This window comes from Astyanax mexicanus, chromosome 16 (genome assembly GCF_023375975.1).
Source record: "Astyanax mexicanus isolate ESR-SI-001 chromosome 16, AstMex3_surface, whole genome shotgun sequence".
NCBI classification, from domain to species: Eukaryota; Metazoa; Chordata; class Actinopteri; order Characiformes; family Acestrorhamphidae; genus Astyanax; species Astyanax mexicanus.
In genome coordinates, this window is record NC_064423.1 from 21,349,302 (window position 1) to 21,372,824 (window position 23,523).

The 23,523-nt window shown below is 38.1% G+C and overlaps 2 protein-coding genes across 4 annotated transcripts in view; one reads left to right on the forward strand and one right to left on the reverse strand.

The window, feature by feature from the left end:
* Positions 1-5,200: 5,200 nt before the first annotated feature.
* On the reverse strand, positions 5,201-10,849 carry c16h1orf53 (chromosome 16 C1orf53 homolog). The gene is made up of 3 exons (XM_007287795.4): positions 10,474-10,849; positions 8,073-8,174; positions 5,201-7,797 (listed from the first exon to the last, which is right to left on the reverse strand). The coding sequence occupies exons 1-3, from the start codon at positions 10,735-10,737 to the stop codon at positions 7,726-7,728; spliced, it is 438 nt and encodes a 145-aa protein (XP_007287857.2). The 5' UTR covers positions 10,738-10,849; the 3' UTR covers positions 5,201-7,725.
* A 3,641-nt stretch (positions 10,850-14,490) lies between these two features.
* dennd1b (DENN/MADD domain containing 1B) overlaps positions 14,491-23,523 on the forward strand; it is a 167,531-nt gene continuing 158,498 nt past the window's right edge. For all 3 annotated transcript variants that reach the window (XM_015601283.3, XM_022669762.2, XM_022669761.2), the window contains exons 1-2: positions 14,491-14,767; positions 15,603-15,667. In XM_015601283.3, coding sequence (XP_015456769.3) covers positions 14,751-14,767; positions 15,603-15,667 — 82 coding nt within the window. In that variant the 5' untranslated portion in view covers positions 14,491-14,750. The remainder of the gene's footprint in view (positions 14,768-15,602; positions 15,668-23,523) is intronic.

A 23,523-nucleotide genomic window follows, 5' to 3' on the forward strand; every position in this document is an offset into this window, starting at 1 on the left:
AAAACCAGGTTCGTTCCACCAAATATTGATTTCTGAACTCTTAAAACTTTATGAATACGAACTTGTTTTCTTTGCATTATTTGAGGTCTGAAATCTCTGCATTCTTTTTTTGTTATTTCAGCCATTTCTCATTTTCTGCAAATAAATGCTCTTAATGACAATATTCTTATTTTGAATTTGGGAGAAATGCTGTCCGTAGTTTATAGAATAAAACAACAATGTTCTTTTTACTCAATCATAAATCTATAAATAGCGAAATCAGAGAAACTGATTCAGAAAATAAATAACGTGGGCTGATTTTGTAGCTTAGTTTACACATATGAATTATAATTACTAAAGAGCAAAAGGTTTATATTTACAAATTGCTTTTCCATGTTTTGCGCACTCACATAAACAATACAGTAACAGCCAACAGTAGAGTCAATAGGTCATTTAAATTTTTATGGATTTCTATTTAAATACTGTCACTTTCCAACATTTGACTTCTTGCTCCTGGCTGATAACCTATAACACATGGTCTGAAAACCCAAACAAACACAGCACAACTATATCTGACACCTATAATTACAGAACATGGTTAAAAATGCTGATAATCTTTAGTTTGAGCTTTAAGAGAAGAGGTGAGGAAAATGCTACCACATGCATTGTGGATCACTGCCAAGCTCAGAGAGGATTTCTAGAACAGAGCAGCTCCTGCACACCCACTGGCGCCAGCATCCAAATGGCCAAGCAGAACTTATCTAGTTTCAGTCTCCAGTCTCTCTGACACGAGTTTTAGCATCCTGACTCCCCATACTTACAACAACAAACACTTTCAGTTAGCTACAGACAGCATAGACTTATCTTACTAACTTTTCTTAAATATTTCTGTCTGAATTATTCAGATTTTTGGCAAAGAACATTCCTCAATTCTCAAAAGTCACGTGTGTACCAGGAATATTTTTTTATAAGGCATTACCACCCACATTGGACAGTGCAGTGGATGGTACTAATCAAGACTGAGAGTGGCAACTGTTTAGAATTTCCATGTGGACAGGTAAGGGACTTAGTTCTTTGGCTTCAATGGTACATATCGAAGTCCTGTCCCACGACTTTTGAAAGTTTTACTGTTAGAAGGAAAACATTCTGGACACAAAAACAACACCATCTTTAAAAAACAAAAAAACAAATACGAATAAAAAATGGATGCAGCGGTATAACGATACAGTATATGTCATGAAGACGTTCAACTAACACTGAACAGAATGTCTGTTAAAAGTAACCAAAAGTAACCAAACAGTAATGTCTGTTAAAAGTTAGGGGTTCATTCAAAGTCAAGGAGTCAGAGTAAGGTTTAGATGTAGGGTTAAAGTCAACAGAGAATCCTTTACATTCAGCCTAGACTTCAGTTGGATTTAATAGATACACAGTTGATAGATATGTAGTTAAATGTTAAGTGAGCATCTATCTACAAGGCATCTATTTGTACATCAACTAGTGTGGGCAGTGTGGCATATCCTGCTGGAAAATGAAATCTACATTTTATCTTAATAAAAGTTGTCAGCAGAGGGAAGCATGAAGTGCTGTAAGATTTTGCGGGAAAACACTGCACTGACTTTAGACTTGATAATAAAACACAGTGGACCAACAGCAGCAGATGACATGTCTCTCCAAACCATCACTGATTGTGGAAACTTCACACTAGACCTCAAGCAGCTTGGACTGAGTCCCTCTCCACTCTTTCTCCAGACTCTGCTCCCTTGATTTCCAAATGAAATGCAAAATTTACTGATGATCAGTGATGGTTTGGAGAGTCATGTCATCTGCTGATGTTGCATCACTATGTTATATTAAGTCCAAAGTCAGTGCATCTCTGCTGACAATTTTTGATGGAGATGCAGATTTCATTTTCCAGCAGTACTTGGCATACTGCCCACACTGCTAAAAATACCAATTTGGCTTATATAATATTCTTATTTTCTGAGAGACTAATTTTTGGGTTTTAATTGGCTTTAAGTCATCAACAATAAAATTAATAAATACTTAAAATAGATCACTCTGTGTGTAATACATCTATATAATATCAGAGTTTAACATTTTAAACCGAATTACTGAAATAAAGTCACTTTTCAATAATATTCAATTTTTTTGAGATGCACTAATAAACTAATAATGGAACATCCAAATAAAGTGCTAAAATCATTTTTATGCTGGGGACCAATCAAAGTGATAATAGGTAAATAGACTACTCAAACTCAATACAACGCCATAGATGTCACATATTGGCATCAAATATTAAGAGTTCGAGTCTAGCTTAATTAATTGATTAAATTAATTTATTATAAAGTCTAAATGGCCCTTAATAAATACAAGTGTATGGAACAATTTAAAAGCCGCATCTGCCGGGTATAATATACCATCACATCTGGGCTGATCCACCGAGACATTCTGGCTGGATCACTTTGGACGGGTCTTGGGGAGATGCCCTACTGTTTTGTGCGGCTATTTGCAGCCCTGCCCAGAGGAATCTGGCCATGTGACTGACAGTCAGATGTGGCGAGCTTTGTCCAGCAGTGCTGGCACAACCACAGGGAAACTGGTTGTCCATCTGACCACTTTGGAGAGGCTGCAGCCCCAGGGCTGAGTGACATTGTTGCATGACCAGACGGTGATATGGGGGCTGCTCAGCTGCTGCTTGATCCAGCACACACACTCTCACACCCACACACACACAGGCTAGAACAATGATGTTAACCCAGGCCACACACACACACACACACAGGAACACACTCTCATTCAGAGGGACAGCCCAGATGCTGAAACCGATTTTTACAGCCATCACCCAGTTGATGTCCGCTCCTCTCGGCCAAATGCACGTCATCTGCAGCCTGGCCCGAGTGGGTGGGTGGGTGGCGGGTGGATGGAGCAGCCGTCTGTGGCTGGACGGCAGCAAGACTCGACTCTTGGCCCTCATCAGCCAAAGAGGATGTCTGTCCGCAGACGCGGGTCCAAACTGGACTGCGTTTCCTGTGCGAACTGACCGGTGGCAGTGCACGGCCCTCTGCTGTAGCATATGCTCTAGCTGAAGGTCAGCTCAGACTCCAAAGCTCTGCTGATGCAGACACCGTCTCCCCCACGGCAGCTTGGGTGCGTTTCAGTTCAGAGCAGAACATGAGGCAGATAGTTGTTATTTGTAGCCAGAACACAGGTGACATTTGCGGATGATGGGAGCTAATTAGTAAAGTGCCAATAAAGCACAGTAAAGATATGGTAATATGGGTTGCATCAAATCAATTTTATTCCTATAGCACTTTTTACAACTGATTACAACTGTTGCTTGGCAGCAGGACAACACCACACAAAACATAAAACCCCAAATGAGTATGGAGGGTGGGCAACTAATCCAAGGCAGGAAGAAGCTGGACAGTGGGCAGCTAGTCAAAGATAGGAAGGTGGGCAATCATTAACTTGGAGAAAAGTAAGAAAAAATATGGAATTACTTAACTTTTTGGATATTTGAACATTATTAAAGTAACAAAACCTAAACTAAAAAGAGAGACCCAGAGGTTAACATAGACATGAATCTGCAGCATCTGCACTACAAACCTAAGTGATTGCATGCAAGTGGCAGGCAAACAGCACCAGCATCTCAGTTTACCACAATTCCGTGTCCATAAGCCCCTGGACCTGCAGCCTGTATCTAATGAGAAAACATTAATTACCAAGCGCTAAACCAAACAAGTAAGTTTTCAGTCTAGGCTTTATCTGAGTCCTGTACATTTTCTGGAAACACAATAGCAGTAGAATTTTGGAATCACCAAGGAATATATAACAGAGAATGGATAGTGAAGGGCATCATATATCAACTCAAAAGCAGCAAAGCTTGAATTTTTTAATTTGTTTAAAATTTAGTTTGGGTTACATAAACCTTTCAACAAATCATTTAATCATTCTGTCTCACCCACCATTGTAATCCATCATCCAATACATGTTTGGTGTTTACAGCTTGCTTCTTTAGTTTGGCACAAAGCTAAGGGGCTAATGTAGCTAACATAATGGAAAATAATATAGCACTTGCCTCAACCCACATCAAGTTAAATGGCCTGTGTCCTCGTACAGATTTTTCTTGTGTTTTATGTTTTTCCATGAGACTCCCTGTGTTTACTGCACCAAAACAGCCATAATTCATTTTTACAAAACCATTTTCTAGTCAAGATGGCATGCATGGTGGTGCTGCAAACAGGCCTTGGAATGTGGGTTCAATCCTCGCTCCAGTCACTGCAAGGAGTCTGTGTCGGTTTCTTCCAGGTACCTTGGTTGGCTTTCACCTCCCTCACCTATTAAACATAGTGGTAGTCTAGTCTCTGTTCCCTGTTGGTGTAAGTAAATGGTTGTATGTGGTACCCTAACAGACTGGTTCAGAGTGTATTCCTGCTCCTGCTCTGTGTGCACCTACTGCACAGATGGGTTAAAGGCTGAGACCACATTCAACCTGTATCCAACATATGTATGGCGAACATACACTGTAAGCCCGGATAAGTTGAATTTACTTTTAAAAAATTAAGGAAACCGGTTGCCTTAAAAAAGTTAAGTAATGGGTAATGAAAACTTAAGTTAGCATAACTTAGAACATCAAGTTATTACAACTAAAGGGGAACCTGATTTAACTTTTTTATTTTTGTTATACTGTAAGACCGGATAAATTCAGTTTACTTAACTTTTTTAAGGCAGCCGTTTACTCAAATGGTTTAAGTAATGGGAAATGAAAACTTGAGTTAGCATAAATTAAAACATCAAGTTATTACAACTAAAGGGGAAGTTCATTTATTTCTAAGGAAGCCCAGGGGGAATCACTACACACTGATGGTGAGTGTCAACAGACTAAATAAGTTGGTTCAACTCAAAGATCTCAGTTTTAATGTTTTTGTGCCCACAAATGTTCAACTAACTAAAAATAATTGAGTTTTGTTTAGAAATATCCAATTTTATCTAAAATGGACTTAAATCATTTGAGTTCAAACAACTTATGGGTTTGCAGTGCAGTTGTCTTGGATTAAGTATAATGATGTATCCAGTTATATTTGTAAATTGAATACATCCCAAAAAGGAAACAACTGTGAGAATCTTCTAAAAAAACAACATTTGTAAGTGGGTTTTGAGATAAGACTTTTGTAGTTGACCTTTCAAATTGAAGAGAAAAGATTAGATAAGATTAGAAATAAAAAATATATTTATTAAAAAAACACTGGTGAATGTCACAATCTTCTTGTGTAAAATATTTAAGTGGGTTGCAAGATGAAATGTTCTCTCTGTTTGGTGAACAAGGCCCACTCTTCCTAAAATAATAATGTAGGTTCAGATAACAGCTGGATGCTGAAGGACCTTGTGGATTTCTCATGAACCTGATAGTCAGTTCATGCATAGTCAGTTGCTCCCATTTCCAGTATATACAGTATTCCTATTAGATTTCAGATTCATCCGTCTCTTTCTGCCAAGTGCTGAAATTCATGTTTGCTTGTTCGGTGGTTATGAATTCAACACTGGGTCCCAGCACATGACAAGACTAGCGAGTGCTTGTCTACTGAGTCCTTTTGCTCCAGCAAGCCCTCCTGAAATCTGTCTGCAGAGGGAGCGGGAGCTGTGCAGCGTTTGCGTCTCATTCGCCAACTGCTCAGAAACGGAGTGAGGAGAGAGAGCGACAAGACTAGGCGATCTCTGAAGTCTGAGGATGCCGAAGAGTGAGGCAGACATGAAAGTTGGCCTATTTCATGGTCAGGCACTGGGACTGGGGAGGGTCCTGAATGGCAACGCATCTACTTTAATGTGACAGACAAGTCCCTAGGCAAAATGAGCAGACCCGTAGCAGGCAGGCCCAGGTACTTGATGAGTGTGACACCTTCGCCATTCCGCTGGAAACGTCATTGCCGCACGCTCCGCTGCCTCTCCTCACAATTCGCCCAAATAAATTTGCTTCTCATGCGGAGTGACGACGGCGCCAAGCCCTCGCCAACCTGTCTGCCCCAGCTCTGTTGAGATCATGAATCTCCTTGTCGACGCTCGCAGGCCTTTGCTCCCCATCACCGAGCGCTTGCCTTGGGACCCACCTGCCGCATGAGACTGCGGCCCGTGTGAGCCAGAGGGTGAGGCTGGGACTATGCTCTGGTGAAGACACATTCCCACGTTCAGACGCCGTTTGCTCGGGTTGCCAAACACGGCCTTGCCCTACTGCCCTCCCCAGTGTGTGACAGGTTGGGGGGTTTAGTGCCCAAGGGCGTTGGGCTACTTACGTTTACATAGCTGGGGATGACTGACGTGTAGAGACAGGCCGGACGCATAAATTCCTAAACTGACATCAAGCTGTCAAAATAAAGCCAAGGAGTCAAATATTTGGTAAATGTGTGTATAGATTATCATGCAACATTGGAACGCATTGCTTCGGGAATGTTAGCATACATTTCAACGTTACAATAATGTTTTAATAATGCAGAATGCACCTTTTGTGTTTTGTGCATTTTTTCTTGTTTTTACAAATAATTATGAATTGCAACAAAACGCATTGCAGTACAATCAGTAAAGTACAATCTTGATGAAATTTGAGACTAGATGATGTACTGAGGTCAGAAACGTACTCAACCACATATATTTAACACCTACACTTTACATTCAGATTCATAGTAATTGCACATCATAAATAGTAAATATGGTTTATTGTGCAGTTTTATAAAAAAAAAAGATATTAAAAAAACATATTTTTTCCTTACACTTTATGTAAATACACATCTGTATGCGCTGGAACTGCATCTCGTTGAGATGAAAATGACAGTGACTACCCTTGGTAGCAGCCCAAGTAATAAGCCTCAGGGAGATGTGAAGAAGTACACGAATGCCAGGAGTCAATGCCATGTACGCAAATGGAAATGAATATGTTGATGTGTGTGGCACGTTTGTTAACTGTATGAACCCATCAGCTCATGTAAGAGTAGGCCTACAGCCTGAATGAGAAACTGCTTGTCTTGATTAACGCTGTGCAGTTACAGCCACACTGATAACATTACATCTGTTTAATACCTACTGTAAGATCTATCATCATCCATTATTGCTTTGTGATTAAACCATCTGCTTTTTAGTTACTTCGCAAGTTTCATAAGAACAGACCAGAACATTTCCTTAGCATCTAATGAAATAATTTAACACATTAATCAATTTGTTGTCTTGAAAAGAAACAACTGGTAATGTAGAATGACAAGAAAATCAAATCTAATGAATGACAAGGTCAGAAACTTTACATAGAGATGTATAAATAAATAAGAAATATTTCTTCCCGAGTACACATTCATCACGTATCTGCGTCTTTTCTGTTCCACACATATTGTTAAAAATTATTTCACGAGAAGGTGGTGTAGATGAATGTTCCCTGACCTTCACATTTCAGCTCTCTTTTTCATACCATGCTGTTCATTGATTGAGAGCTGTCAGAACGAACATCTGACAATGTGAATATTTAGTGCAGCAGCAAAATTCACACCTACTGAATTCATAGGATTGAGGAGCAGGCCAATCCCCGGTGACTCAAATCACAGTGGAGAGAGATGTGATTCATCGTACTAGTTCAAGAAGTGTGGGTTGCACATCTGGCGTGCAGGATTTCATCATTTCAAAAGGAGAGTAAGGAGAATGCACATTCAATACAAAATCAGTATAAGCACACACAAAAAGACTTGCTGGGGAAAGTGGTTATCTGCACTTCTATACATAAAAGAAAGAGTTGAAGGTTTTTTTCTTAGAAGAATCCTCCACATTCGTTTGGCCATATGGACACTGTGAAAACAACAATAAATCAAAACAACAAGGATAAATTCTACACATTTATAACAATCTCATATCATTATTACATATGATAACATCTGATGTCGTTACTATAGGGTAGAATATGGAGCTTTATAATATAATAGTGTCACCTCCATTGCTTCCTTAGTGCTTAACATTATTAGATCTGTAGTTGTTTACAACATCAGCCTACTGAAAACTATGATTAATCATGAAGGAAAGAAAGATTTATGTTTAATCACATCTGTTAAGCTGACAGAACTTACATGTCTGCAGGCGCTTCCACAGCACCTTCCTCTCTGCTGGTGGGCGAACTCAGTGAACACCTTGTAGCCCGATAAAGGGTCAATATATGTCCTTTTCCCAGCCTGAAAACAAACAGCATGTGTGAATGACACAGGAAACATGGCCTTGGAAATGTACATCTTGAGACCAGAACCTTCTTCCAGAAGCATGCATCATTGCTGAGATGTTTCGTCAGAATCATAAAACTCTATTATATTTACTTGAGGGTTGAAAAAATATATATTTTTCTGTAGACAACCATTTTTCTCATTTTCGCCCGAACTGAACTCAACTCGGTCAAAATATAAAACGGTAGAAAGTTTGTGGACGTCATCTCCGACTGGGTTTAAAAAGGCGTGCACGCCAGTTTCAGCCATGACAGGCTCCACGGCAGGAGAGCCCGCGGCGGTGCGGTGACATGCCATTTCCCATGCCATCTCCAGGCTCCATAGTGAAGCTGACACCGCCTGTGCATCCACTGCTGCTTCTGTGTGCGCACTCGCCGAGGTTTCAGGTCTTCTGGAACTCCCTTTCTGCCATCAACTTTGAGTCCACCATCAACATGTATTGCTGCTGACAGCTGCAAGGACATGGGCTGAACCCTGCATAGCTTCCTATTGGCCTCTGTTTGAATGGAGCCTGCATTGTTACCGCATTGAGGACTATAGTGAGCCTTTTAGAAGGTCTCCAATCTCTTGGTATTACAACCTGAAAAATATCAGTATTCAGATTTTCTGTTAATATTTTCATTAAAATTTAAAGATGGGTCATGCACCTCCACTTTCCACTTCATAAATTTTCTCTACATCTTTTTACTAGTTTATTTACACTTGGTGATATATTCTATCTGTAGTTCCTGTAGGCTTTTTAAAAAATGCATACCCATCTACTGTACTCATTTTAAATGTATTATTTCAGGGCGGACCACTGAGAAAAAAATATATCATTATCCTTTTGACCCAAACTTGTTTATTTATTGTTTTGTTGTTTAGTCATTGTTACGGCCAATCACTCCCTTTTATTGTCACCTCAAACCAATCCCAATCTCTCCTTTGTTCGACACCCACCAAACTGCATGTTGTCATTCAGCGCAAATCCCCAGACATGCATACTAACCCACACTCATCTGCTCTTCGTTTCTCCATTTCACTTCTATTAATTTTCACTCATGGCCAAGACCTAGCATTTTCAAACTGCATGTACTCTTTAAGTGCTGGTCCCTAAGTTTTAAATTCAACATTTTGTCATCCCCTGTCCCTCCCATTTAGCTACACAACCATTCTGCAACTTTCTAGTTCAAACCAAACAAATTTATTTGGGACAAATAGGCTTCCAAAACCTATTGGAAATACATACATATGCATGCAAAGTGAATTTAAGAGTATTTTTTTAAGAAACTGAGGAGGAACATGACAACTACACGTATAAAAAATACAATAAAATTAAATATCAAAACTGCACAAAATAAATAAGGCCACAAAATGAGACATTTCACTTCTCTACATATCTCTGCATTCAGAGTACATCAGTAAGAAATTTTCTCTGTCTCTTTTTTCCTCAAATATAAAAGATGAGTACAAAATCAGATTAACATTTATTATTATCATTATTATTTTTTTAATTTTTTTTACAAGGTGTCCGCGACCCACCCAGAACATGACCCTTCAAACTGAAATTTTTCAGAAGCAAACTCAAAATAGAGGGCTATGACAAGATGGCTGCACAAGCAACCAAAGAAACCCACAAATTTGGGTTTTTGCTTTGTTTAAATTATGACGAACAAAACTGCAATGTTATTTTTCAGTGTTATGTAAAACTACTGTGTTTTATTTGTTGGCTTTCAAAAGTAATAAAGTATTGAACATTTTAAAAAGTTTGAACACAAAAAAATTAGTCAATTATTCTCATTGATCCATTACCTGTTAGGTATGGAACACCATTGCACTAAATATTGATATTAAAATTAGGAATGGAGTTAGTAACGAAATAACTGCTTGTTAGGATTGTTTTGGTTCAGGCATCTTTTGGATAATTAAACAGGGACCGGGTCCACCGGAAACATAACATGACAATTGAGGTTAACCCAGGTGTAGAGAGGCACTACATAAGTACTGTAAACTAAGTAACTACTAGCATTGGCTTAGTATAGCTAATTTAGTGTGCAAGACTAACCCACAAAAAAGCACCTCCACTGAGTTTACACACCGCTGTATTAAGTTCTATGCACGATTTTAATTGTTTTGGAAACGTTCAGAAAGTCGCGGCCAAAGCCACTGAACGCTTCCGTGTCCTACACGACTCGGTTTGGGTGCAACACCCCAGTCCGTCCCCCTCTCCCCCTCTCCCCCTCTCCCCCTCTCTCTCTCTCTCTCTCTCTCTTACCCTGCTCGCCTCGTGGTGCAGCCGGTGAATGAGCCGCTCCTGCTCGGTCAGCAGGAACTCAGAGGGTCCAGCAGTCTTTCCCACACTCCGCTCCTCCTCCTGCTCCTCACTCCCGGGTGAATTGTGGTGTGAGCGGGTCAGGACTGCTTCCCCCTCCCCGAGCGAGGAGCCCCCGCTGCAGGTCCGAACTGACATTAAAACCGGAGCTTTCAGACCTCCACGCAGAGCCCAGCTGCTTCTGCAGAGTCCGCCGAGGAGAAACATCTCGCCCCCAGCTAACTACCACCATACTTCTGAAACCTGCTGGGAGCAGAGCTGAGCCAATAGGGAGTGAAGGGAGGGAGAGTCACCAGCTCTGCTCTGCCTTTACACACAGCTTATGACCAACAGCTTTACACTAAAATATATGTTGAGTTCCATTTCTGAACTAAGATAATAAATAAATAAAATACATGTAATTTATAAATAAATAATAAAATATGCAGACAAAACTTAAAAGAACCAATTTAAGAATCCATTTAAAATAATTATTTTATCATTCATGGCAGTTATTTAAAATTATTTAGTTTTTTCTTTCTTTTATTTTTTACTTTTAAATTATTTTGCTTCATTTTTTTACCTCTGAGTTTTGGCGCAGTTTTGACGGGTGGGCGGGTCTTAGAGAAAGGCGTTCACCTCAGAAGGAGCTCCATTGTTCACCTGAATTTGGACTAAGAGGTCCTCAAAAACGTCATCCGATATCTAGCCACGCCCACCCCGCCAACTTTCACGCTATCAAATATAAGATATTTTAATGCAATTTTTCCTGATATACAGTACTAGTCAAAAGTTTGGACACACCTTCAATTTTTTTTACTTTATTTCTACATTGTAAATTAATATTAAAGACATGACAAAATCAGGGAATTTAGGGAATTACGCATTAAACAGTAATTAAATAAATAAAACGGAGAAAACATTTCCAGGTGACTCTACCTTTTGAAGCCATTAAAAACACCAAGAGGGTGTTGGCATCAATGCTAAATGTGGCTACTTAGAAAAATCTAAAGTGTAAAACATATTGTGGCTCATTATCATCATTTTGAAATAATTAATTTTAATTAAAATTAATTTTATTATTTTTAATATTCATTATATTTTAGACTACACATAAGTAATATTTTCCCAGCTTAATCTCTTTAATGTCCTGTCCATGCATGTGTCAATGACAGGGTGAAGAAAAAAATGTGTTTGATGAAAGCTGGGCAGCTTAAGCTTTACTTCAAAGAAATATTAGGTTAAATTAATATTTTTAACTATAAGTGACTATGCTGCAGACACAAAGGGCGTTATTATATTAACTGCTCTCTAAGTTCATTTTGAATAGCCAGACTGGCAGATCAATGTACCTTAAGAACCAATATGTATTCATTTTACAGAAAATGATCAGAATGTGACATCAGAAAATAAGGAAACACGCTAAATTTAAGCACTAAATTTCTAACGTCTAATTTTCAGTTTTTGGAAGTTTAGAGGTTTTCTTATAGAATACATATTTTCACTAGAATATGTATATATTCTATGTCTGTCCCAGTGTTCCCTCTTCTGATATAAAACTGCATATACCCTGCAAACGGTTCTAAGAAAAAAACGTGTGACTCCACACCCAGTGATGTCATTTCCTCTGGAGGGAAATTGTCAGATGTGTTAGTAACAATGAGTAAACCTCATTCACTTTTTAATAAACAAAAATGTTTTGAAATTACATCAAATTCAGATTTTAGATGTGCTCAGTTTTATGTAGATTAATGTTAATATTTTGACTCATGACTCAAGGTCACAAATGCCAATTAAGCATCCAAATCGTTCACTAAATTACTAAAGTATTCTTAAATAAATTGTATTTAAGAGTAAAAAACACTCTAAGCAAAAGAGGTTTACTTGGATATTAAGAACCATTTTACCAGATACAGAAGAGTTTAACAATTACAGTTGTTTTTAAGGTTGTATGTCATATTGTCTATAAAGAACCAGTGTCTTTACTAAAGAAGCAGTACCCCTATTGTTAAAAATGCACAACACACATATCTATTGTACTCTTCAAAAATAATTTGTAATTCTTGCTGTTTTACATTGCTGTAAATTGTACGAGTACATAAATATCTAAATCTGAGTCTCATTTATTTAAAACAGGAAAATATTCAGTATTTATCATCTTGAAGTTTAATGTTTTTTTTAAACATAGGCATTAAGGCCTACACTGGTTTTACCAGCTTTAATTGATGCTTGTTTTTTTGTAACAGGGCTTAACATGCCTTCAGTGTAGGACACTAGCAGTAGTGATACCCTCTTTAACGATGCATGGTTGTTTTCTCAAAATCAGTGGGCGGTGTGTAAGAGGTGCTATTTCCTTTTCAAGATGACTACGACCTGTCTGTGTTATTAGTTAGGCTGCACCGCATTTCTACACTGCCTTTTAACCTCAGCAAGCCCTGACATGATAGTAACAAGCCAGGGGTTCTCAGTCCTAATCCTGGAGTAACATTACTACACATGAGGGTAATGCATAAAATAATTATTCTACTCTTTAATGAAAGCAATGAAAGTCAATCAGACAGTTGCTTAAATTTGCCTTTCTTGCAATTTTATAAGCAGTTCTCTCTGAAAGTTGTTCCCTTGCCTCTCCAAACCATCACTGACTGTGGAAATTTCACACTAGACCTCAAGCAGCTTGGACTGTGGGTCTCTCTATTCTTTCTTCAGACTTCAGACTGATGTTCAATAACAGTTTGGAGAGCCATATCATCTGCTGGTGGTGCATAACGTAATTAGTGATACAGTAATAGGCCAAAGTACAAATGACCTAGTATTGATTGCAAAAGCTAACAAACAAATAAAAAGGGGGGAAACGGTGGCTTAGTGGTTAGCACGTTCACCTCCCAGCACTGGGGTCTTGGGTTCAAGTCTCCATCTGGGTGGAGTTTCTATGTTCTCCCTGTGTCTGTGTGGGTTTTCTTTGGGGTATTTCTGTTTCCTCCCACAGTCCAAAAGCTTGGAGATCAAGTAAATTTGATACTCTAAACTGCCAAAAAAAATTGAATATTCTAAACTGATTTGTATATATATATATAGGTATGTGTAATATATGGTACTCTCTCCTGGGTTAATGCTGTAGTGCCCGATGCAGTTCCCCAGGTGGACAGTCGTTTTCGGTTGAGAGTATGCTGTATGCTATTGGCTGCTGCTTCTCACCGGTGTGTGGATGAGTGCTGAGTAGTAATGGTTGTGTGTAAACGTGTAAATTGTAAAGTGTACTTGGGTTTCTAGAAGGACTCTTTATAAGTGTAATTTTATTCATCATTCATTGAAAAACAAAAAAAGAGTGTAGAACCTTTTTTGGTGGCTTTTGGCCAGGCAGTGTATCTTCTCCATCCATTAACTTCCCATGATCCAATCATGCATCAAGTATTTAAACATTCTTGGGGCGTAAATCTTGTGATAAAACAAGAACACAGTGTTCTTTGTCTCTAATCCACAACAAAACACAACAGGCATTCTCTATGTCTAATTTGTCTACATGTTTCTAAAGCATGTTTTACTGATTGAATTCTACAGGTCTGGACAAAATTAAGTTTCTCTGATTTTGCTGTTGATAGGTAAATGTTTGAGTAAAATGAACTTTGTTCTTTTATTCTATAAACTACGCACAACACTTCTCCCAAATTCCAAATAAAAACATTGTCATTTCGAGCATTTATTTGCAGAAAATGAAAAATGGCTAAAATAACAAAAAAGCTGCATAGCTTTCCGATTTTAAAATAATGCAAATAAAAAAAAGTTCATATTCAATATTTGAATTTTCATGCATCTTGGCATGTTCTCCTTCACCAGTCTTACACACTTCTTTTGGATAACTTTATGCCACTTCTGGTGCAAAAATTCAATGTATGTATAGCTATTTCTTCTTTCACCTTATTGGGATCTCCTCACTGCCCAGGTGTTCAGCTAACGGCGTGACGTCACGCGGCGCTGGCCGTACTTCCTGGTGCTCGGCAAAACACCGCAGCGAGAGCAGAAGTGAAACAAACGGCCGCTGAGCCGCGAGCCTTTTCCCCTCGCAGCCGACAAAGTTTTTCCGCGGACGGGAGGGAGACACCGAGGCGGCCTAAAAAATGCGCTGCTTCAGGTAGCCGAGAGACAGAGCTCCAAAGCGGCGGCCGCTACCGTCGCCTCCTCGAGAGAGAGCCAAAGAGCCACAGCCGGAGCCGGCGAGAGCGGAGCGTCGCGATGCTGTAGCCATGGACAGCAGGATCCGGTACGACCGAGCTGGACTTCTAACTTGCTAGCTCTGTGTGTTTATTAGCGCTGTAGCTAGCTAACTATCTCCGTTAGGAGCCAGGCGCTCATAACGTTAGTCAGTCAGTTATCCTAACGCTTGCTGCTAGCTTAGCTTAGCAGCTTTTATAGCTGCTTTCAGCTGCTTTTGCGCAGCTCTCTGTGTGTTTTGGGAAGGGAAACAGGGCGCTAAACAGCTGACAGTCCAAAACTACAGCCTGACAGGGTTATTATAAAGTATCACAATATTTAGCAGCAGTTTATATTTAATATAAAATACCAGAACTGGCGAAAACAGGTGCAGAAACGTCCAAAATCCACCAGCTGCTGCAGCTCTCTCTCATTCACTCACTCATTCCTTCAGCTCAGCTCAGCTGCAGCAGTAGTAGTAGCTACTATAGCTCAGGCATCTGTTAGATGTATAAAGGTGGGTAACTCAGGTCCAAAAAATAAAAATCCAACCCAGGGTTTTGTACCAGCTGCCAGAGCCGCTCAGGCAGTTGGTACAAAACCCTGGGTTGGATTTTTACTCTCTGGACCTGGGTTACCCACCTCTATATATCTACAAATCTTGGTGTGTATGTTGAATGCTCTCGACCTGGAATTGCCAGCATTGCAAATAACTGACAACTGAGTGTTCTGAGTGCAGAAATTAGCCACCGTAGCCAGCTCGGCACCTTCATTGTACGGAAGAGGTTTGAGTGGGAGCTTCTAGAAACCACAGGCTGACACTGCAACAGTAATTATAAAGCACCTTTCTGAAAATAGAAAAGCTACAGATATGTAAAGGTTAAGTGTGTTTGTGTCTTTTTCAGCGAGAACCCCGAGAGGACTTTTGATTTGGTACTACAGGTGGCTTGTCCGCCGTCTGAAAATGAAGGTGAGTTTTTGTTTTTTTATTCTATTTTGTTGGGGGTACTTGTTTGTATGTTTTGTTTTGTATGTTGTCTGATGATGGGTAGAGTGGTCTAAACATACCCTCAACTACTCAAAATAACCTAACCACAGCTGTAGTGGAACTTAAATAATACAGCCAGAATATGTCAGTGTAGGAGCTGTTGGAAGTTGGACGATTTTTCTTCAGTATAACATGTTAAAGCTAGGAAAGACTGAAGTAAAGAGGAGTTGTAATTAATGTTAAAGCAGGGAGTTACAAGCTAATTTAAAATATTGTGTCTGTCCCACACAAAAAAAAAAAAAATCTCAATTTTTGCTGATTTCCCTTTTTTCACACAGTTGTAGAAACAATTGTTCATAATTTTGTGTAAAAGAAATTCCTAATAAAAGTTAGGTGTACTAGATAAAAGTGGAATCATATCGATATCAGCTGATAATTGCTTTTTAGAATCAATTTCAACCTGATACTTCCTGACGGATTTCTTGTGCGCCAGGAAGTTGGCTGCACTACTACAGTTGGCAGGCACTAGCAATGCTACTCTAAAACTCATTGATTTAATCAGGTTGACTTAGACTTGGAATCTTCTTATTTTTATTCCACACTCAAAATGTAATCACTATCACCTCCTACAGCTTTCAATTTACAACCACAACACTATTGCTGCATTGTAGGACTTATACTGAATTTAATTGCTTGTGCTTTTTGGAACGATAACACCTCAACAGCCACTTGGGCAACAGCAACCACAGCAACAGCACAGCATCCACTTAGCAACAACCTGGAATTCCATAGCAAACAATATATCCGAATGTTTTTAAACACTGCTCTATTAGTTAAAGTTTTGCATTCAGCCAAAAGTTTCTTGACTTTATAACTTAGTCAGAAGTTTTTGAGCAGTTAGCCAAAAATTAACAGCATGGCAACCACTCTTTACAGTTTTCAGGGAGAAACAGCTTAGCAAACTTTTTTTTTATTAGCGCACTTTTCCAAGCCAACTTAAAGCTTCCCTTTCTAGTTTAATTTCCACATTCCCTAATAAATAATAAAAATAAAAATAATAAAAATAGTCTCAAAAATTACTTACAATATGAATTAATTTTCCCTACATTGACTTTCACTGAAAGTTAAGAATTATTTTTTTTACTTCTCATTTGAAGTCATCATTAAAAAAAAACAAAGTTTTGCAGGATAGTGCCAGTAATGCAATGGAAAAACAAAATCTCTCGCAAATACCTTTTGAAAGTGCATTGTACATGAAAGTAATGAATGAAAAGTACATGCTTTTTGATCAAATTGTATTTAAAAATGTGTTTAAAACAAAAAATTCAACACAACAATACATTTTTAACTTTTTAAAATATTTTTGCTTCAAACACTTAGTCATAGACTGTGTGGCATTTTGAATTATAATGTTCAATTAAAAAGAAAACACTTTAGTCCACAACTAGGTTTAGTCCTTATCTGATAAACTAATCCTTTTTAGAGCAGTTTGACTAGACAGTGTTTTGTATACGTGTTTTTTGAAGGAAAATATAGTTTAGTCTAGGACTAAGTTGTAATCCCTGTCTGAGAAACAAACCCTTTTTTAAATTAACTGTGTAAAACATTTTGCTTTATATAAAAAAAAGGCAAATCACTCAAAACGTTTCACAGTTCATACATAACTGAATAAACCTTGCTAGATACTGCTGACCTTTTATTGTTATATTTCAGTGGTAGCATAGTGTGGTGTTGATTAAAAATGCAAATTCCTGGACGTCCCTTTTGTGACTTGAAGGTCCTCAGTGTGGGTGTACAGCACCTCCCGCGACTATTATTACTTTGTCACATTATATTTGACTATGTTATTGCAGATCAGAGTTTCTTGGAAACTGGGTGCCTGCTTAAGATGTGTAAAGTCCAATGGTGCTTCTCTGTTTTTGTTGCCTATATGTATCCTTACTTTCTTTGAGCTTGTTTAGCTACTTTTTTAAAGGTGATGCATCAATAATGTGTGCATACATTATGTGTGTAGTTTTTGTGGCTAAGAATATGATAAGATTGTGTGCTTGTCAGTGTCTAATCCTGAATGCTTAGAATAACTGGAAATGTTTATTTCATTTTTTTAAACTTCAAACACTATGATTTAATTGATTTTTTAAATATGGGCTTGTTACTTTTCAAGAAATATAATCAGAATTCAAACTTTATTGACTACTGATGTGATCAAACAAAGCAAAAATAGAAATAGTTAAAAGTAAATGAGGCAGTGTTTGTAAAGTGTGGATTGTAAACACTAGTTATCACTTGGGCCCTATGGAAAACACCCTTGTGGGCATCGTGGGCACAGTTGTAAAAACAGTCGCTTTATCAGTAGTAAATGTGTAAAAAAGCTAAACTTTGCACACACAAGGATTAAAAAAAGAATTGCGTTCATTCCAGCCTTCACCTGCAAGTTATCTCTATTTAGGCATAGTTTAAGTATGATAGCCTTGCACCCAACAATTCTGCCCTATGAAATTATTTTGTTGCAGAAACCAGTATTACATTTGCAAAGTGATGATGACAAAACGCCATGCTGTATCTTGAGAAAAGGTACACTGTGGTCATAGATCTGTGATGATTAACACAGCAGTGCCAGTATCTGTGGTATAGCCTGTGAGACTTGCTTTTCTCTGTTACTGTTCACCACCTCATGCATTAGTTTCTTTTTGTCTGTGTTTGGAGTTCTTCTGCTTCTTAAATTGTTTCTGATGGGCGGTGTCTGTGTCGCACCTAAAACACAGAAATGGGCTGTCCTTTCAAATCTGCCTTCACCGTCTGTAATGAAAGTGTTTGAATTTACTTGCTTGTGTCGTGCTTGTTGTTAGGAGATTGTATTAGTTAACTAGAAGTTCCTTCTTTCGATAAGCTCGTGGTTGTGGCACTTAGCTGTTACTTTTGAATGGTTCCTTGTTTCTAGGTTATAGGCGAGTAAGGAGGAAGCTATCGTGAGATAATGCCACGCATCGAATTCCTACATAGAACTATCTGTGGTATACAGAAGTGGCATCACATATACTACAAATAGTCGTCTGGTTAGGAAGTATTTCATTTCCTGTACTTAAAAGTACATAAAAAGCTAAAAGTATTTTTTTTTTACTCACGCAAAAGTTATTAAAGTACATGCTCCAAAATGTACTAGTAAAAGTATTGCTTCATTTATTGATTGATTTACATCTATCTCTGATGTAGAGTGAACGTGCAGTTTAACATTCACCTCAGTCAGTCAGTGTTGTTCATTCTGATGTGGAAACCCATTTCTCAGGCCTTTCAATAGCCCAGCATTCCTCCGTCACAGAACTAACTGATGATTTAACTCTGCTGGGCTAGTGGAACTGGTCAGCAATATTAATCAATATCAGTTAATAATAAACACTATCAACTGGATATTTATAGATGCCTTTGAATGTACCAATTACAACAGTAGGGGAAAAACAGAAGCTTAAACATTCCTTTCTGATTTACACTGAGCAAAGCAGATTTCCCAACAGCAGCAGAATACAATTAGTTGCCTGATTAAAAGCTGTGCTTATCAAATAATATGTTAAATTAAATTAAAATGAAGTAAGTAAAGTAAGTGGCGTCATGTCAGTTCATGACGCCACAATCATTTCAAAAATGATTATATTAATCACAACAATATGTGATTAATTAAGATTAGTTATACTACTTCTTAAACTTAAATACATGAAAGGGAGTGCTATAATGTGTAATATTGGCACTGCTGTGCTTCGGTTGTAGGCAAGAGGCTGCAGGCGATTATACCAAAGTTCCATTATTGCTGTTTATTGAAATATTATAAATATTTATCACTATAAAATATGTTTTGCTTGTTGCTAGGTTACCTGTATGTAGTGGAGCAGTACATGGAGAGCTTCAGTTACAGTGCATTACCGCCTGACAATGGCAACTTCAGAACGCTTCTCAGCCAATCATATTGCAGGGTCGGAACTAACTATGATATAATAGTGGATATTTAAATGTAAATAAAAAAGTTATGCAAGATTCTCAGAATGGAATTATATGTACATTAGTGGTGTCAAGACATAAGAAAAAAATTCTATTAATCACAAAAATCACATGATTTTTAAGAAAACATAATAGCTGGTATATATATATATATATATATATATATATATATATATATATATATATATATATATATATATATATATATATATATATATATATAGTTTTGATCATTTTTTTATTAGAATCTGTTTAGTAAATGTTTAACAGAGAGTTTTAGCATCAAACACAGGAAAGCTAGGGCAGAGAAGTTTCAATGGAGGGAATGAATACCACCACAGTGCAGCTTGTGCTGGTCAAACAACTGTGTGTTCTAACTTTTGAACAGAGAGAGAGAGAGGAAGGGGAGTGGTAGTGAGTGCGTTTTGAGGTTTAGTCCATAGTGTTCAGCATCAATAAAATGTAATCCACATTCTGAACTGAACAGAAGTGATGCTGTTTGTACATCACTAATTAAAACTGCTAATATATCCCTAGGCCAAACCTACTACTATGATTTGTTCATGTTAAATAAATGTTAATTTAAAGTTTCCAGATGAATTGCATGTGATAACATGTTTAATTTGACTGTACTAGTTAGGGCTGCACAATATTGGAAAAAAATTACATTGCAAATGTTCTTTTTTCAACGATATATATCGCAGTATTAAATAATGCTGGGCCCACCCCCACCCGTCTCGCGTCCACACTGATCAAGAGTTGAGTCAGCGCTGTGCACTCGAAACCCGAGGAAGTCAACAAAATAGTAATCGTCCCTTTTAACAGGCAACTGGAAATATCTGCGCAAAACTGTACTGGACTGAGGTGCACAGCTTTCAACACGTGCGTTTACAATCACGTGCCCAACCATGAGGATGGAGGCCATGAGGTTACCTCCTGTTTACTACTGCCCCAACCTTGCACTCCCCCCTCACACTCCTCACGCAGGAAGCAGCAGCCTGTCACTCACACAGACACAGAGACAGCGCTGTGTATCTACGTTTTGTGTCAAGAATCAAAACATTGCAACATGATTGATTTATTGTCATGCGATGTGACGATTGACATCGGGATGGTAATGCTTAAATGATATATCATGCAGCCCTAGTACTGGTATTGGGTTACACTGTACAATATACAATACAAAGATTTTTATTTTATTACTTGCCACCTGTGGTGGTGTAATAATAGAGCTCATACAATACAATATTCTGTAAATTCTGTAATAGTACTCTTTTAGTACTCTTTCAGCATGGCTGTGTTTATTATTATTTCATATCTGAACTCAGATCACTGAGTCAGAGCCAGGTTATTCACTTCTTTCCATTTCTCATAAGAGCCCACACTTTCTTAGACTACCCAGAAAATCAGACTGGACTAGGTTATATCGAGTTACTCTATGTCTAAGTCTGAACAAAAACAGAGCAGGAAATGATCACAGTCATTAACTTTATTGAAAATAAAAACAAAATCCCCCACTTCCACACTGATATCAGACACCGAGTAAAAGGATATGAACAGTTGTGGTTTATACATTGTCTGCGGTCCCCCACACCCGTCTTGTTTTCCACTGCTCTTGGACATTGAGGAGGTGAGGCGCAGGTGTGCCACTAAGGCAGTGGTCACAGTGACCGAAAAAGGAAAGTGCTGTGTGTCCATTCGCTGACGTTAAATTTAAAACATGTTCAGGTCTCGCACACTCAGAGCCCACTTCCCTTATGATCTGCTGAGGTTATTTTCATTTCCTGACCCTGGCTCTCAGGAGTGCAGCTACATTTCAGCCCGTTGAAGGCCAAGGAAAAGCTCCATGTGTTATCATAAAGCTTTCGGACTTCAGGGGCAATAGACTTTTCTGATATATTACGCTCACTTTGAGTATCATAATGCACTTTCAATATATAGTTACAAATGAAATGCTTTGGTTGAACAAGCTTCCCCTCCTCCTGCCCCAAGTCCTTATGAGACACTTGACTAGACCGCATCATTTATCAATAATGATGACCGTGGTGCTTTTTATAAGAGCCGTATTGTGATTTGTTAATTTATTAGCAGAAGGACAGTACCAGTCAAAAGTGTGGACACTTTATCATTCTGTTTTTTGTACATTGTAGATACGTATTAAAGACAAAGAAGAAGAAGATAAAATAAGGGGCACATATGGATTCATGTAGTTAAATGAATAAATAAATAAATAAATAAGTTTGTCCTCCACAATCCTCTAACCTAAACCAAACTGTGATGGTCATTTGTGATTTGCTTTAATGCATTTACCATTAAATTTAAATGTAACAAAAGAAATGTGTCCAAACTTTTGACTGGCACGGTTACTTGTAAAAAATGTTAGTTTTGTCTTAGTTTACCCATCTCACATTATGTATTAATTATGTAAGTTATACTGTTTAAGTATGCACTTCCCATTCAGGCCCATATTATACAAACATCTTGTCATTGCATTCTAGCAAGGTCAAATTCATTTCTTTCATGTTACCAAAGCAAATCTTATCTAATGTTAGATTGTTATGACTTATCATACAGAATCTTATCTAAACTTGAGAAATTCTTAACTATTGTAGCTTGGTGATCAGTTACAGTTGTGTAGATATTTTTAAACACTGAGTGGCATTAAACCATAATCTAAAAATCTAAAAATTAGTGCTTAGATTGTTTTTGGTTTACTGGAATGTAAAATTCGGGTCTAATGTCTGGGATTTAATTAAAGTAAAGGTCCACACAAACTGCGACCATGTCCAACTCTGCAGTAGAACTAATCAGAAACCTTATTTTAGCAGGGGGAGGGACAACAGAGTCAAACTTATACTGTGTCATACTCAAAGTCTCTGTTTCAACAAAGAGACAAGAAGGGGCGGGGCTTCTCCTAAACATCAGTTTGTTATGATGTTAAACCGTTTTCACTGCAAGTTGACACTGACAAGACAGAATACAGATACTACAATAGTCCCAACATCTAACTGAGCTAACATTAGCTGGCTAGCTAACAGCTAATTCATATCTTACAATGGCTGATTTTAGCTAAAATCAGACAGGACCATAGTATGATTTGCCATCTAGTTGTATGACAGCTTGACTGCAACTCAGCTACTCCAAGTAATTGATAGTGAAGTCCTGTAGATGATCAGTTCCAGCCAGGACCGTCAATCACTTGATTCTTAAGTGTAGCCAACCTTCTTATGAAATAGCAGAATAGCATTTTAAACTGATTTCTCTGCCAGTATTAGCACAGGAAAAGCTAACTGTTGGAATTAGATACTGGAGATGAAAAGAACAGTTTACAGGAGTTTAAAAGGGCTGTTTTTGGGGATGGGTGGGTCTGCACATCCTACTGCAACAAGCCAGCAAAGGGTGCTTGACCTGTGTTGGCCTTACTTTTAAGAGACATGTCTTTAAGGTGAATATGATTTTATAAAAATGTAAATATCATATACTGAAGGTATACTGGCTTTCATACGTTGTAGATTCCAGAATATATGGTCTGTTGAATCTCTAGATAAACTTTTTCAAACTCTGTGTTGGGCACAGACTGTACGACTGTGAATAAATTCAGTTATTAATAGGAATAGCAATATGATGTCATGCTTTTAACCTGAGCAAATCTGGATTTACAGGAAGCCTGCTAAAACGGGAATGTTTTCTAAAAATAAAAAATTTAGCAGATGGTGTGCAAACCTGCCTTCACCACTTCCTGAGGCAGCATTCACTTGTGCGGAGAAGCAGGTTCTGTCTATTTTGTTGTTTTCGTTTTTTTTTTTTTTGTGAAGTTTTCCAAGACCCGATTTCTTTCACCAATTATC